Source organism: Paramisgurnus dabryanus, chromosome 6, assembly GCF_030506205.2.
Source record: "Paramisgurnus dabryanus chromosome 6, PD_genome_1.1, whole genome shotgun sequence".
Classification (NCBI taxonomy): domain Eukaryota; kingdom Metazoa; phylum Chordata; class Actinopteri; order Cypriniformes; family Cobitidae; genus Paramisgurnus; species Paramisgurnus dabryanus.
In genome coordinates this window covers 4,387,933-4,405,305 of record NC_133342.1, presented here as the reverse complement: position 1 = coordinate 4,405,305, position 17,373 = coordinate 4,387,933, and the positions used below count along the sequence as shown (strand labels likewise).

The window sequence follows — 17,373 nt, the reverse complement described above, 5'->3', positions numbered from 1 at the left end:
CATGTTTATTTTCTTAATTTTGCGAAAAGCACAACATTCTGTTTTTATTGGGAGTGGACAGAAAAAAACTAGACACTTTAACGTTTTAAATGATGTATAAATCATATCTGTATGACCAAAATCAGCAGAGTTATCTAACTCTCTTTGCGGAGTGATTGAAAAATAAAGAGTTTGCGGCGCCCGCGCCACCGTCGACCCCAGAGTGTTAATCAGAAAACGGAGTAGGCTACGCGGATTGTTTTGTCGGACGGAAACAGAGTGAGTTTGTTTTGTCGGATACGCCGCGAGTGAAACTGAAACTAAATGCGCACTCTCATACTATGGAGTTTTAACACGTTTTAACAGTTGTACAGTGCTGTGTGAATATTTTACTGGAAACAACAATCACGGATCGTTCTTTTCCATGAAGCCGATGTAAACATCTAAGAATATTTTAACATTTCTCAGATTTATTGCTTTTCAAACTAGCAAATTGATGTCAAACTGGGATTGCTTGGCAAAGATAATTTACAAACATGAGACCGGTTGGATTATGACTAGTTCACAATTTTTAGATTTTTCATGTTCATTCTATACTCACTGTCGTCCATGATGAAGTTTATTGATTCATTGCGCCGCCCACCACGGTCCTGCGACGTTAGATCAGAAATGTCTTGTCTGCAAGTGTTATTTTCTTTTTCAAAATAGAGTTACGCGAGTAACAAACTCTTTTTAATTTCAGTAATTGTAATTGCGGATTAAACAAAATACTATGTTACATGCTTGTTAATGCTAAAAGTAGTGGAATTACAGTAACGCGTTACTTTGTACTTTGTAACGCGTTACGCCCATCACTGCCAATAGGTCGATCTGCAATGCCAGTAGATCGCACATAAGTTAACTATGTATTCTGCTCCACGCCTCCACGAGCTTCGGAAAACAGAATGCAAAATTGGCATTATGGTCTTACTGTGTGTTCACAACAGACCCGTTTGAGGGGTCAAATTTGCGTCTACTGTGCGTAGTTGATTGCTTGAACATTTTAAATGTACTCGCTTCATTCGTGTGTGAAATTCTAGTTATTGACACATTCACGCGTTAATTTGCGTCATGGGAGGGACTTCTGTGACTCCGCTCACTTTCTGTAATCACATCACTACTAAAGCAAGCTCCTGATTGGTTAACGCAGCGTGTTTTTCAGCTTTACTAGACGTGTGAATGCGGTGGAATCGCGTCTGCCACGCTAAATGCCTCATTAGTGCCTCAAGACCTCGATACGCGCGTCAACGCATCTTTACACTGACTTAACATTAAAATCACGTGCGCTTGATGCCTCTACCGCGGCTGGTGGGAACGCAACATTAGGGTACTTGTAAAACACAAAAGTCTTTTTTAGTTGCTTGGCCTTTATTCTCAGATGTGTTTTTATGATACTTATGTCATCTAATTTCCGAAATTTACCAGGATGCGCTTTCTTTCCAGCATGCAGAAGCTGATCCACGTACACGGTGTGTGCGTGTTTATGTACGTGCGCATGCGATCGAGAGAAAGAGGCAATGTAGCGCTGACTTATACTGTATGCTTCTGATATGTTGTCATTTTCTTTCTAGTTTGTTTTACTAAACCATATCTCCGATATTTTAAGGAGTACTCGACATGTACTGAAGGAACTCCTCAAAAAGAATAGAGTAATGGGACAGCCCTAAATTCAATGTAGAGATATATGCAGTATAGTCCTAACACGCATTTAAAGAATTAAACTGTGTTTTTTAGCAAGTAAATCTTGTCGGTTTTATAATTTTAAAAGTAGATAACCACACATATACACAAGAATTGTATCCTGTCCTGTCCTGTCTTGTCTTGTCCTGTCTCGTGCCGTTTGAGAGTTTTGCTATCATTAATTAACTATTAGAATTACTCTGCACCCTTTATCATATACATTCAAAGAACTCTGACGTGAGTGGTACATTGCTGTTACCAGTGTGGTGCCTCGGCCTGTTTCCTGCGTCTCCAAGCCTTCACCGGCTCCCCAGTGAACCTCACTGCCCTTTCCGTTCTGCACTGCCACAGAGGACTATTTGGTTTGCCATTTACCAGTTGTCTGGAGATTTTCTGTTTCCTAATGCCCTTGGTTGATGCCGTTATTTTATCCTGTGGTCAGCTACAATAAAGTATTCACTAACTGCAATCTCAGCTTTTGAGTCCTCCCTTATTCCTAACAGAACAATCTGACCAGAACATGGACTCAGCGAGTAGCAGCCCGTTTCACAGCAGGTTGCCCTTCTAGGTCGCCACGAGGAGGACATCACCGCTGCCAGACATGCAGTCGAGACGCTAGCCTCTCAGATGTCGGATCTTTCACGTCAGGTCCATCAGATCCGTCACCCGCTGCCCCCTTCACCGGACGCTCATGATCCGCCGGAGCCGCGGATAAACAGCCCTCCTGTCTACTCTGGTGAGCCTACTCAATGCCGTGCCTTTTTAACCCAGTGTTAGGTGGTTTTCTCCCTTCAGCCGGTGACTTATGCCAGGGAGCGAGCGAGGGTCACCTTTGTCATCTCCCTTCTTGCTGGTCGCGCTCGTGAGTGGGGCACAGCAAATTGACTGCGTCCTCAGCTTTGCGCAGTTTAAGGAGGAGATGATCTAATTCCTGAGGTAGGGGTGGGAGCCATTCTCTCGCAGTGATCAGCCGCTGATGGTAAGATCCACCCGTGCGCCAGCTTTTCCAATCATCTCTCGCCTGCGGAACGAAATTAAGATGTCGGTAACCGTGAGCTGCTTGCCATTTGCTTGGCCCTCGGTGAATGGTGACATTCAAGGGGATGGAAGAACCCTCCAGCAATTGTCTGGACCGACCATCGCAAATTAGAATATATCAGTTCCGCTAAGAGATTAAACGTGTGTCGGGCTCGTTGGGCATTATTTTTCATGCGCTTTGATTTTTCTATTTCTTTTCGTCTCGGTTCAAAGAACTTGAAACCGGATGCGTTGTCTCGTGTCTTTGATCCCTCGACCACCTCTACGTCCCAGGAGGAGATAATTTCTCCTGGTCTCGTGGTGGGGGCCGCGGGGTGGGGAATCGAAAGACAGGTTAAGTGCTCGTTATCCTGTGTTGCCGTGCCACGAAATTGCCCTAGGGGCTTACTCTTTTTCCCGGTTCCCATGCGCTTGGCTGTCCTACAATGGGGTCACTCTTCTAAATTAACAGCCCATCCCGGCGTTCGGGGCATCATCGCAGCCATTCGCCAGCGTTTTTGGTGGCCCTCTTTAGATTTTGACATTTGCCGTTTTATCGCGTCGTGCACAGTATGTGCTCAAACTAAGACCGGCAATGCCCTGCCAGCAGGTCTGCTTTGTCCGTTGCCTATTCCGACTCGCCCGTGGTCTCATATCGCTCTCGATTGTATTACCGGTCTTCCCCCCGTCCGATGGTAACATGGTCATCTTGACGGTGGTTGATTGGTTTTCTAAGTCTGCACACTTTATCCCGCTCACTAAACCCCTCTCTGCCAAGGAGACAGCCCAGATCACCGTCAATCATGTGTTTAAGTTACATGGTTTACCTTCCAAGGTCGTTTCCGACAGGGGACCACAGTTCGCCTCTCAATTCTGGAGGGAATTTTGTCGCCTTATTGGTGCCACCGCCAACCCCTCGTCAAGCTTTCATCCCAAACCAATGGTCAGGCTGAACGAGCCAATCAGATCATCGGCCGCATCCTTCGCTGTCTCGTGTTTCGTAATCCTGGTCTTGGTCCAAGCAGCTCCCCTGGGCAGAATATGCGCACAATTCGCTCCCATCTTCTACCACGGGACTCTCTCCGTTTCACTGCTGCCTTGGGTATCAACCCCCTTTATTTTCATCACAGGAGGTTGATTCTAAATGCACGTCCGCTCAGACATTTACTTCTCGGTGTAAACTAACCTGGAGAAGGGTGAGATCCGCTCTTTGCCGCTCTTGTAGACGCATGTGCACTACCCGCACTATTTACCAGGTCAGAGAGTGTGGTTATCCACTGTTAATTTGCCTCTGCAGTCTGAGTCTCGTAAATTGGCTCCACGTTTTATCGGACCTTTCCCCATCACTAAGATTATTAATCCTGTCGCTGTCAAGCTCCGTCTTTCATCTAGTCTTTGCCGGGTCCATCCCGTTTTTCATGTGTCTTGCATTAAGCCTGCCACCCGCTCGTCCCCTTCGCTCCGTGCTTTCCGCCGTTTGTATCGAGGGGTCGCCCGTTTACAGAGTCCCCAGGATTTTGGACATGCGTCGTCGGGGATGTGGGCATCAGTACTTGGTTGAATGGGAGGGTTATGGTCCTTAGGAGAGGAGTTGGGTTTCCATCCGGGACGTATTGGACCCTTCGCTTATTGATGATTTCCTCCGGTCTCGCCGGGCTTTCCCCTTGGGAGGCCAGGAGGGGCTTGTTGGGGGGTACTGTCATGATCTTGTCTCTTTCTCTCTCTCTCCTCTTACACATACACACACCGGCACGCTCTCATTATCCTCCTCCACAGCTGTTTCCACTCTCTCCGCTCTGTACCTGTCCCTCATCTTCTCTCTTTAACTTTGGCTTTATCGATCTTGCCCTGTCTTTGTCGTATTGTCAGATTGTTAGACCTTGCAGACACGTATATTGAGCTGTGCCGTATACACAAGAATTGTATCCTGTCCTGTCTTGTCTTGTCCTGTCTCGTGGCGTTTGAGAGTTTTGCTATCATTAATTAACTATTGGAATTACTCTGCACCCTTTATCATATACATTCACAGAACTCTGACGTGAGTGGTACATTGCTGTTACCTGTGTGGTGCCTCTGCTTGTTTCCTGTGTCTCCAAGCCTTCACTGGCTCCCCAGCGAACCTTGCTGCCCTTTCCGTTTTGCACTGCCACAGAGGACTATTTGGTTTGCCATTACCAGTCGTCTGGAGATTTTCTGTTCACTAATGCACTTGATTGATGCCGTTATTTTATCCTGTGGTCAGCTACAATCAGTGATGGGAGTAACGCGTTACTGTTACTCCACTACTTTTAGCAGTAACGAGCATGTAAAAGTATTTTTTTAAATCAAGTAACGCAATTACAATTATTCAAATTTAAATGAGTTTGTTACTCGCGTTACTCTATTTTGTAAAAAATAGACAAGACGTATCGGACGTCGCAGGACCGTAGTTGGCGGCGCAATGATTCATTACACTTCATCATAGCTGACAGTGCATATAGAATGAACATGAAAAATCTAAACGGGACAACATACCTTTGTTTAAAAATTGTGCGCAAGTCATAATCCATCCGGTCTCATGTTTGTAAATTATCTTCACCAAGCAATCGCAGTATGACATCAACTTGCATTTGTAGTCCACAAAGGTAATAAATCTAAGAAATGTTCATATATTCTTAGATGTTTACATCAGCTTCATGGAAGAGAACGATCCGCGATTGTTGTTTCCACTAAAATATTCACACTGCGCTGTACACCCGTGTTAAAACTCCATAGTATGTGTGAGCTCGCTTTTAGTTTTAGTTTCAGTCTTTCCATATCCGAACAAACAATCCACTCGCTCTGTGTCCGTCCGACAAAACAATCCACGTAGCCTACTCCGTTTTCTGATTAAATATCTTCCTTTAATCCTGTGTATCATTTAAATCCAACAGAAAACAAACAATATATGACCAAAGAGCGCAGTCCCTGTGGCAAGCTTCACAAGCTGTGTTCCAATTCAAGGGCTGCACCCTACTAAGCATGCGATAAAAGGTGAGCACTCGGCCTTTCAAGGCGCTCAGAAGTTCGTGAAAAGAACTAAAATGAGACGGTCTAACCTTCGGAGGACCCATAATTTGCCTCATCTGCGGCACGCGCATCGCGCCTGTCAGCAGGACACAGCGGAGACATTTCTAACTTATTAAAATAAATATGAAATCAGAAAAATTATAATTTATTTTAGAAAATATGACATGTTGACACAATTGTCTCCAAATTTTTAAAGAGACACTACACAATTTTAACACATTATATATTTTTGTAAACATGCAGAATATTTGTCTAAATGGTCTAAATGATATACATAAATAAACTAAGTTTACATATTAAGATAATTTCTAACAAAAATATTCAAAGGTTGAATCTAAAGCAAAATAGCCTCCTAGAGTATGTGATATATTAGAGTCTTACGTGTAAAATAGCCCATCCATATCATTTTATTGTTTGACTGTTCAGTACTGTTCATATTTTGTTTTAAAAAGCAGACATAAAAGTAACTTAAGTTACTTTTTTAAGTAACTAATTACTTTTGATATACAGTAACTGGTAGAGTAATTCAGTTACTTTTAAAAGAAGTAACTAGTAACTGTAACTAATTACTAATTTTCAGTAACTTGCCCAACACTGGCTACAATAAAGTGTTCACTAACTGCAATCTCAGCTTTTGAGTCTTCCCTTATTCCTAACACCTTTACACAATACCATAAATACATTTACTTATTCATTAAAAATTTTAAATATAGCTTATTAGCAATTATCTTTAACTAAATTATTATTTAGTTTCATGAATAATACATTTATTTTGTAAATTGGTATGCTGTGGTTTGTGCTACAGTGAACCTGTGTATATTGTAGGACCTAATATTATAGAGTGGATTTCAAAATCATTAAACTGTGGGTGACTTTGACATTTTTAACAAAATATGAATTGAGTGAGATCAGAAATGCCATAGCACAGACTTTTCTCAGACCCAACTTCATGTGGACTCGGTCTTGACTCGGACTCGACTTTCTCTGGTCTCGGTCTTGACTCGGACTCAACGCTCTCTGGACGCGGTCTTGACTCGGACTCAACCCTCTCTGGACTCGGTCTCGACTCAGACTCGAATGAGCTGGTCTTGAATACAACGCTGAATATACTATTCATTCAAATAATGTCATAAACTGAATATAGCAATACACCAATTAGCTTATGCCTGCAACTGTAGAACTGCATCCTAGGATTGTCTCTATCACTCTCTTTTATAGGTGTGTTTGTTAATATTTGTTTTAAGTCAAAGTTCAAAGTTGCAGAGTGTAGTATATAAGCACATTGGAAATATTACAACTGGAAATGTAATAATCTGTGGTATTTAAAAAAGCCTGTTTATTTCGATTGTATGGGCTCATAAGAGGACAAAAAGTGGACATTGCAATACGTGGTCTATTATGGCTGAAATGGGATCAAAGTAATACAAAGCAGGAACTAAAACCTGCAACGGCATCAGGGTGTGTATCAAAATGAGTCATGTGGTCCATTTGTTAAGATATTGTTGACGTTACTATGCAAACAACCTGGAAAAAGGCCTCAGGTGTCAATGTGACAAATGAACTGGTAACAACCGGTTTGTTATCAGTAGATGGCATATGACCAAGGAATTATTCTGCCCAGCGGACTGTATATTGACAACAGGCACTACACAGATTCCTTATTTTACCTTCATATTGCTTACTTACATATGACAATATGTAAAAACGACAAGTAAAAAATAGTAGTACTGCAACACCCTTAAAAGAAGAATCACACTGTAAGTATTATTGAAGTAGCTGATTTTTTCTGCAGGTGTGCCTGATATAGTATGACGTACTTACGCAAAGGCTGATTTTCTAAATAATTTTCTATTAACATCCTGGAACTCATCAGAAATTTATATATTTATACAATATATTATAAAATATTAGCATTTTGTGGATGTGTTGTGTAAAAACTTATTTCTGCTGGAGCAATTCTACTTACTTAGAGTATGTATGTTTCTGCTGTAAAACTGTATGTTTAGCCTCAGTGGAGAAGCGAAAAACATGTATCTTACAGGGCCATTATATTGCATCTTGCTAAAAACTGACTCTATAGGTCTCTATAATTTTTTAGGTGTTCGTTATTGAATAATTTAGGCTGTGATCATGTAAATATTGCTCGACATCTGTAAATTAAGATTAACAATGTGCTGTAGTTACATTAAAAGCAAGCTTATGCATTAGTGATTTAACCCATAGAGTAGCAAACAATAAAACATTGTGAAAGATTAAATTATATTTGATTATTTGGAATATTTTGTTTTATCCTGCTTTTTTTACTTGTGGTACATCTTTCCCTTTGTACTGTACCTTGCCATCTGGCATTCTTTTGTCCTGTACCAAAATCTTGTATCACAATATAATTCATTTTGGGGCAGTTTCCCAGACAGGGATTAGACAAGACCTAGACTAAAATAAATGTAAGAGCTGTCCAAAGTGAAAACAACTTGCACTGACATATCTTAAAATACATCAGTACTCTTTGTTTTCCTCAAAATGGACACAAGTAATGTTTTTACTAAGGCATGTTTGTTAAAACTAGTAATATGTCCTAATTAAATTAAGGCCTTAAATCCTGTCTTAAAATAATCTCTGCCTGGTAAACCACCCCATATTATCATGATAACGATATGGTAGACTTTTCTTTTAATGAGGTCTTTCAATTACTTTTTGAGACAAAATTGTACTGCTTATAAAGCTTTTCCTTAGTACGTGAACTAATTTTAAATCGCTTAATGAATAATTCATAGTTCCAGACTGAAATAAGCTGTAATATCTCATCACCTTTTGAGCTACAGAGGGTTCCACCGTGTCTCCAACTCTTTTTTCTTGGTCCACAATGTGGCGAAGATGTTCATTTGCCTGCCATGGAAAAAAAATGCAAAATTAGCAGGCACACAGCATCACAAATAAACAAGCATTACACACGCAAACAGGATTTTGCTCTGCATCCTCTCAAATCTATAAGCTTATACTCCTTGTAAAAATGACAAGTATTTTACGTTTTATGTATTAACAGTTACTTTAAAGAAGGCTTACAAAAAAATACTTTTAAAAACGGCATCACATGCGCCTTTGTGCAAAATTACTGTGGTGAAATGAACCTCTAGTGACAGGGTGGTAAAATTCTCTGGGTGGATTTGAATCAAGACTGACTTGACTATTTTTTTCCTACTGAAAGATAATGATCAGTTGCTTCCTGGTAATTCAAGTGTTATGTGATTTTTTAACACAAAAGTCTGCATTGCAATTTATAAAAATAATAAAAAACTTTAAAATGAATTTGCAGTATGCATTGGCACAATGTTTTGCTGCAGAGACAAAGAAACCTCATGAAAAAGCATAGTGTTTACATACCTTGTTGAACATAAAAGGTGCCGTTTTAGTATAATGGTATGTCATTTAGTGGATAATTTGTAAATTATTATCATATAGAGTAGCTGTAATGAACCATCACTCTAATTGGGATCCATCTGCAGTTTATTTAAAGGGGACATATCATGAAAATCAGACCTTTTCCATGATTAGGTTGTATAATTGGGTCCCCAGTGCTTCTATCAACCTAGAAAACTGTTCTCAAACTGATACGTGTGGTTGCTAAGGGTGCAGTGATAAACAGAACCGTTGGGTGAAGCGGTCATAGCCGTGTTTTATTGTGAATAAAACACAGCTATTGACCAATCAGAATCAAGGATTGGAACTAACCGTTTCATAAAATAGCAATAATTACCAGCAGAATGAACAAAACAATGTGTTTTGAAAAATGAAAACATGTGTTTCTAATAAGAATATTATAACTCCGAAAAAAGTTATTTCTGTATTTTTTTCAGAAGGCCATGTCTACTATGATGAGTCAAAGGATGGAACTTCCTCATCAAGTGGAAGAGTGGACGAGAGAAGATGTCCATTACTGGTTAACTGAAGTAATTAAAGTGGATAAAAAACATGCAGACAAATTGTATGAGGAAGAAGTATCTGGGGAAGAACTAGCTTGTTACCAGCCGAACCATCTGAAGGAACTTGGTATTAAACATGGGCCAGCTGTTAAAATCATTGCCAGATTTAATGAGTTAAAAAAACTCCATGAAAATGAATCAAATTCTGAATCTTCAGAACAAAGCCAAACACATCAGACAGAAATCATGCAAAACAAAACAGTGGAAGTCAAAGAAATTTTGTCAACTGTTCAAACACAAATATCCATAAAAAAAACTGTACGAAAATCACAGAAGAAAAGACAAGCTGAACGGAGACGAAATAATACTATAGAACAACAACCAAGCATGGGTGAAGCTTTCATTGATAACACTTCAAGCAGCACCCCTTCAGAAGTAACCCAAGCAGAAGAACCTTTACAAGTAGCCCTTTCTCAGGAGAAGCTTGCAAGATCTTCTAAAGGTCAATCCTTCAAAAACACTGAACAAACAGAGTCAGCTGACCCTAAAGCATTAGTCATTGTTGATGAAGATAAATCTGGTCAGAATAAAAAGAAAATAAAGCAGCCGGTACCCTCACAACATCAATGTACTCTCTTTCCATTTGATCAGAACAGTGCCTCTCATCGATACATTCAAAACTACACATTACCACCAGAGACGGGACCAGGCAATCTGATTGATCCAGTTCATGAGTATAAGTTCATGGGCAGAACCGATGATATTCATGTAATGAAGAAGAAGTTCAACAAAGAGGTGTTTCGTTTTGCAGCTGGGTGCATGAACAGTCGCACAAATGGAACCATTCACTTTGGAGTAGCAGATTCCAAAGACACTGAATATGCTCACGGTGAGATCATTGGTGTCAAAGTTGAAAACAAGGACATCTTCATAGATCACTTCAATCAGGGTATTAAACCTTACTTTGAAGATCATACAGGTGAAGCAAATAGCTGCATCAGACAGCCACGCTATGTAGAAGTACTGTGCCCTGACAGCAAGTTATCTGGAAAATATGTCATAGAGGTGGATGTTGTTCCATTTCACAGCATAGTTCAAGGTAAACTATTTTATATCCAGACTTTGGATGAGGACAATCAATGGAAAAGGAGCAAAGGGCAATCACTTTTTATTCGAGAGGGAGCTGCAACACGGGATATCTGTAAAATCGGTAACCCAAAAGAGTTACAGGCTAAAATGGCTCAAATTAATACTCAAGTGAATGTTCTGGACAACATGAGAAAAGAGGCAGAAAAGAGACCTGAAAAGAAAAAAACATCAAATCAGGGGGAAAATCTGAAAGATCTGCTGACTTTTGGAGGAAACTGCCTTGGTCATTATGACTACTACATCATTGTAACAAACAAAAGCCACACTGAACAACTCCAGCATCTTCAGTTCATGACAACATTAAAACTGTTCTGTGTACTTGATTTTGATCCAAACTCAGCAGTAAGTGGACTCTGTCATGACTACACAAAAGTTCGAATTGCAAATCTTCACAAACCACAACAGTTTCTTGGGGACCCAGGAACTGTCGTAAATACTCTCAACTTATACAAACAAACAAGTTGGATATTTTGTAATGGCAGAGAAGACCTCAACAATGAATCTGAAATACCACTTCGACCAAGTGAATGGTTAACAAACAAAGCAGGCGAGGTACAAGATATGATCTCATTCCTCTGCAATTCTGACACTCTTCCAAGAGGACGATTCTTAGTCATATTCCTCCTCCTTTCAACTGTTGAAACCATGAAGGATCCAATCTTTCACACATTTATGTCATTTCATAATTACCTTGGGGGCGCTGAAAGCATTCTAAGTATTTGCACTTCAGATACTTCCTTTCAAAAATGGAGAGATTTCATTCAAACCATCAGTGGACATGACATTAGTCGGCGGAGTATATACGACCTGGAGCTTAGTGAAATCAATGGGACAATACTGAAACTGGGACAGAATAAGTCAAGTGCTGAGAAACTCCTTCCATCTGCTGAAGGAAGTTCAGTGGTTCTCCTACAAATGGATGAGGACCTTATGCCATCTCTTGATGTCCTTTGTGAAAATGAGTGTGATAATAAGTTTGATGAGGATAGTAAAGAGTTTCAAGAGTTTAAACGCGAAAGAGAAGCTGAATTCTATAGAGGGGACAAAGTGAAATGGTGGAATTTCTATTTCTCTGAGAAAAGTACAGGAAACCAATTTATTAAACGGGACAAATATGACCAACTCAAACGTATGATTGAATCGAAAACTAAAAATCCAACAAGCACGTGTGTCATGCTGAATCTTTTTCATCAACCTGGTTGTGGTGGCACCACCTTAGCTATGCATGTCATGTGGAATTTGAGAAAGGATTTCCGTTGTGCTGTACTTACGGACAACATTGTGTCCAAACTTAATGTAGCACAAGAAGTTGTCTACTTGGTACGGTGTGGAAAAACTGAGACCTCAGGAATAACGCCTGCACTTTTGTTGGTTGATGACTCTGAGGAGACAGAAAACACAGTGGAGCTTCAGCACTACATTAGAAAAATTCTTGATGAAACATGTCCAAGTGCACTTGTTGTCATTTTGAATTGTTTACGTTCAAATAACCCAAAAGTTCGATACTCAAACAGTGTCATCGAGAGTCAGTACATCACAGCAACACTGTCTAAAGAAGAACAGGATGCCTTCGAGATGAAACTAAAGGAACTTCAAGAAACACATGAGAAACCAGAAAATTTCTACAGTTTCATGATCATGAAATCAAACTTCAGTCAGGAGTATGTTACAAATGTTGCTCGTAACATTCTTAAAGATCTCAACATTGAAAGCAAGCAAGCACAACTTCTTTCAATCTTGGCATTACTCAATTCCTATGTGGCTGAATCAGCAATTTCTGTGTCACTATGTGAAGACTTTCTGGGCATTAAAATGGCTTTACGATGGAGGAAGACAGTTTTGGAAGAAATGCAACCTCAATCCTGCCTGCTTATTGAAGTTGAAGCTGAATATGGTGTGCACAAAGCAATCCGTTTTGTTCATCAACGTATTGCAAAAGAGTGTGTCAATGAGTTGGAAAAGACGCACAACAGCCAGAGATCTGAAATAGTCCGTAATTTGTTGCATTGTGACTTGTTTTTCAAAACTGGCATAGGAAAAGACCAACTCTTACAATCTGTTAAAAGCATGCTAATCACTCGGCAACGCAAGACAGAAGGTGATGAGAAAGACACTTTGTTTTCACCCTTAATTGAGGACATCAACCAGAGTGATGGGCTGAAAAACATCCAAGACATCTTTACTGAAGCATCCAAACGATTTGATAAGGACTTTGCAATCCCTCAAGCTTTAGCAAGACATTTGTATCTGACTGAAAAGAACTTTGCTCAAGCAAAAAACTGGGCAAACATGGCTAAAACTATCAAAGAGAACTCATACACGCTTGACACAGTTGGGCAAGTCTCTAGAAGTGAGCTAAAACATAAAATCGAAAGCAAAAAACAATTGACACCTGATGACCTAAAGGAATATCTTGATCTCTGCAATGCTGCAGTCATTGCTTTCCAAAGAGCTCAAACTTTGGCAAAGACAGACGATGTTCCTGATGAGAAAGAGACAGTTCATAGGAAACCAAACACCTACAATATATCTGGATACATGAACGAGATTGACACTGCCATGACAGTTTTTGATATTGTGAGGGGACTGCCATTATTTGATGAAAGGGACAGCATGAAAGATGACTACATTCAGCAGTTTTTCAAAGGCAAAATGCCTATTACAAACATTCCCATAATCCAGAATGATGACAACAACAAAATGGTTGATATTCTTAGGGAAAATGAAACATTCCTTGTTTCTTTAAAGTCTCACGTAGACAAAGCTTTTGAGTTCCTTGAAATATTCTTCACTTACACAAGAGAAAAAGGCATCGTTGACAAAGAAAAGCAGGATAAGAACAGAACAAAGCTTTCTGAGCACTTCAAAAAATACATCTCTCTATTTTGCAGTTCAAAAGAGGAAAAGTTAAGTGAGAAAACACGTAAACCCAAACTTAGCATGAACATGGAAATTGAGGAACATCGAATGTTCTTAGAGGAAAAAAGGGCAAATAATTTCCCAAGAATTCTTCAGTTTCTGGAGTTCAGAAAGGACATGATTGAGCAAATTGTTGAAAAACATTCCTTTATATATAAGAATTGTGTCACAAAGTCACTCAAGGACAAAACAAATTATTTGCTAGCACACTTAATTCTAAAGCTAAATAAACCAAACTCCCAATTTGCCAAACCCACAAATGAACTCATTGGTCTTCTAAAAGAAATTTTGCAAGAAGTTGGAACACAACATCAACATCCAGAACCATACTACCTAGCTCTACTGTTGCTGTGGCCTGGAAACAATCAACCTGACCCCAGAATAACTACATATGTGGAAATGATAAAAAAATCCTCCAAAAGGCAACTCTCACACATTTTCAGAGTCAGAAACTCAATTGCCTACTTCTATCTGGGAAAGGCAGATGGATTGGATAGACTGCTTTCCAAAGCATCCCTTGACAGCGACTTCAGAAAAGTACAGGGACGAGAACGCAACGTTCTATGGCAGAATGCAGACATTTTCAAGGAACAGGCGATTAAAGACAAGCTCCTTAGAGTACACGGCACAATTGAGCTGGGTGAGGTTTACGCTGAGTACGGCAAGGTGAAGATTCCTGTGCGCCCCACCTACCTAGGTGGAATAAGAAGTGGTCACAGTACAGAGAGAGTTACTTTTTACCTAGGCTTTGCTATTGATGGACCACTTGCCTATGACATTCAATATGCAGACAGGTAGATACTGTAAATACATAAACCCATCAAAGCATGTCTTACATTCAAACCGTACTACCCTTAATGTTATCCATTGTTACTACAAATGTTTTTAGAATATTTTAGAATTCATTTTATAAATGTAGGAGCTAGTTTTCTAATTATATCAGTTTACATATATCAGTTTTATACATTATACATATTGTTACGAGCATAATTATTTGATTATATAATTTGAATAATTTATGAGATGGGATGTAAAAATAAACTTTTAAGAAACTAGCTGATGTGATTGTATACGTCATTACTTTTTTATTATTTGCATAGTTTGTATTACAAGTTTTTCCCAAAAAAAAAAACTTAGTCAATCAATGCATTTCTTTAGAAGATGCATAGTTAAGTTAAATGTAAACAATGTAACACTGACATGACAAAATGAAAACTATATAGCACTGGGAAGCTGAAAAATAAATTATAATTTGTAAAGGCTTTCTCTTGTTCCTTGTCATTTTGTCTGTGTCTTTTTCAGTCCAAACAAGTTCAAATGTACAGTGTAAAATAAACATTAATTTAATATTCACATGTTATTACATTTCAATGTATTGACCATCTAGATAGGATCACATAGGCACATTAAGGTCAACCACGGTTTTCTATTCAGTATTGTGAAAGCTGCAAAATTCTCACCTTGTTTATCCATGTTATCACAGCCTCTTCAGAATCATACGGAAAGTCTTCCTCAGGAAGGAAAGGAGTAAATTTCTGTATGCAGGTCAGGACTCTCTCTACGCTGACCATTTCAACTGTGTACGCCATCATTAAAGTGTCAATCATTGCCAGATGAGAACTCTGAAATGATAAAAAAAGGGCTTAAACAAAAACAAAAAACACACCAATATATTTAAATAAAGAGCAAAGAGGTCAACTGTTTAAGTCAACACTTTTTTGAAAAATATGCAGACAGAAGGGAATTTAATCAATGCAGAGCTTCTCAGATCACAGCTCTGCATGCAGACATGCTGCCGCAGTGCTAATCGCCATGACAACAGGCACACCCACCCATGTGCACATATAGACGGTTTCATCGGACGCACGTGATACACGTCTGGATCCGAACCTTACTTCCGGTTTCGTTTTTTTAATGGTCTGACTAGTTACTAAACTGATCTCTTGAACGAATGCCTCGTCGAAAATAACAAATGTTTTGGTTTCCTAGGTAATCTATGTGTTGTTTTTTTTGCTTGTTATATAAATAAACTACGTTTAAAGAACTTTGTTATTATTTATTCTTAGCGGAGTTTACCGGAAGTTACGTGCGGACCGCGACAGCCGCTTGTTTATGTTGTTACTGCTGAAACGGTCTATAAGAGCACGCTCATACAGCGACAGAAGAATACATTCATATGTATGGTTCTTGACACACAATAATGTATGATTGGCAGCGGGTGTGACTGTAAATGTGTAAATTGTGCAGATTGTGGGACAGACTGAGATTAAGTCCTTCCCCTGGGCCTCATCTCAGCTGAAGCACCCTGCCAATCCTAACCACATGCATTGTTGCTGGTGCAGGCAGATATGCATTTTAAGAGAGAGAGCGAGAGCAAGAGCGACAGAGAGAGAGAGAGAGACTACTGCAATGCAGGCAACAGCAGTACCTCATAACATTGTCCAGTTATCCTCATGCATCCTTCATGCTTGGATAAAGTGCACACTGCAGGCTACACATACCGTAGTAACATAAGGTCAGTATACAATACTAGTACGTGACTAGTTTGTTATCACTGCTTTACACCCTGACACTAAACGCAAGAGAAACATTATATGATGACCGACAATATATATTTCCTGTGCACAGACTAAGGGTAATTTATAGTCGAACATAAATTCTATGCTGTAGCTACGGCATATGTTATGCGTAGCCTGACGTGCACCTCACCAGAAATTTAACAACGCGTCCATTCTAGGTGGACCGGTTACACGCGTAGATACTGCCTACTAGCGGTCAGAATGTGTAATTGCACAGAAGTATGAATGAAAACCAGCGTCTAACCTATGGGGCAGAACTATAATGAGCCCCTTATAATTATAACGTGTTTGTACGCATAACTAGAAATAGATTATGTCACACCTAGGAAAATTTATGGTAAGCACTACACAATACTGTCATTTCAAAATTTAAAGGTATTTACACTTGAAACCATGTTATTTGATGTGCAGAAAATTGAAGTCAGTATATGACAGAAACATAAAGGTAAAATGCTAAGTCACTTGCCATCTGTATGGGGGTCTTGCAGAGGTCTCTTTCAGTAACCAGTCTCTCCTGATCAGTGACGTACAGACCTTTCTGAGCTAAAGCTTGGATGACAGCGTTATGACCCAGCAGAGGTTTAGCTGTATCACTCCTGAGGATCAGACTCCCGGCACGACAGTACAGCTCTGCAGACAGCAGCAGAGATACAACAGGTGGCTTCACATGCTCCTGGTCATATTGGTCCCGGTAAAATGGATCCTCCAACTCTACAGGTACACAGTCTACAAAAAGTAAGAGAGAACAAAAGATCAACATACTGTACAGTGTTGAATACATTTATTAGACCACCACCTAATGTAAGGTTTGTGCCACAGCTGAACTAAACTAACAGTATTGGTATTACCAAAATCATTTGTTTATCTTTCTGTAATGGTTAATCCAGTAGTATGTGTGAGCTCTTTAGTCACAGTAGTATCTCTAATGCTAAAATATAATTTTTGTTATATGCATTAATTTTTAAATTTACTGTTTTATAACTTTATAAGTTAGAAAAAAATAGTAAAGCACTTTTTATTTATACAGATGCCTAATTACAGTT

General features: G+C 39.5%; 2 protein-coding genes across 2 annotated transcripts in view; one reads left to right on the top strand and one right to left on the bottom strand.

Annotated features, from left to right (window-relative positions):
• The window catches only part of camsap2b (calmodulin regulated spectrin-associated protein family, member 2b), a 67,912-nt gene that overhangs the window by 31,206 nt on the left and 19,333 nt on the right, over positions 1-17,373 (bottom strand). The window contains exons 2-4 of the mRNA XM_065261994.1: positions 16,797-17,056; positions 15,212-15,373; positions 8,572-8,649 (exon numbers count right to left, since the gene is read on the bottom strand). Coding sequence (XP_065118066.1) covers positions 8,572-8,649; positions 15,212-15,373; positions 16,797-17,056 — 500 coding nt within the window. The remainder of the gene's footprint in view (positions 1-8,571; positions 8,650-15,211; positions 15,374-16,796; positions 17,057-17,373) is intronic.
• On the top strand, positions 9,624-14,593 carry LOC135744044 (sterile alpha motif domain-containing protein 9). The gene has a single exon (XM_065261993.2). The coding sequence runs from the start codon at positions 9,624-9,626 to the stop codon at positions 14,547-14,549; it is 4,926 nt and encodes a 1,641-aa protein (XP_065118065.1). The 3' UTR covers positions 14,550-14,593.

Bases quoted from the DNA above. Each gene is read 5' to 3' on its own strand.
- LOC135744044 (XM_065261993.2), top strand. From the start codon at position 9,624: ATGTCTACTATGATGAGTCAAAGGATGGAACTTCCTCATCAAGTGGAA.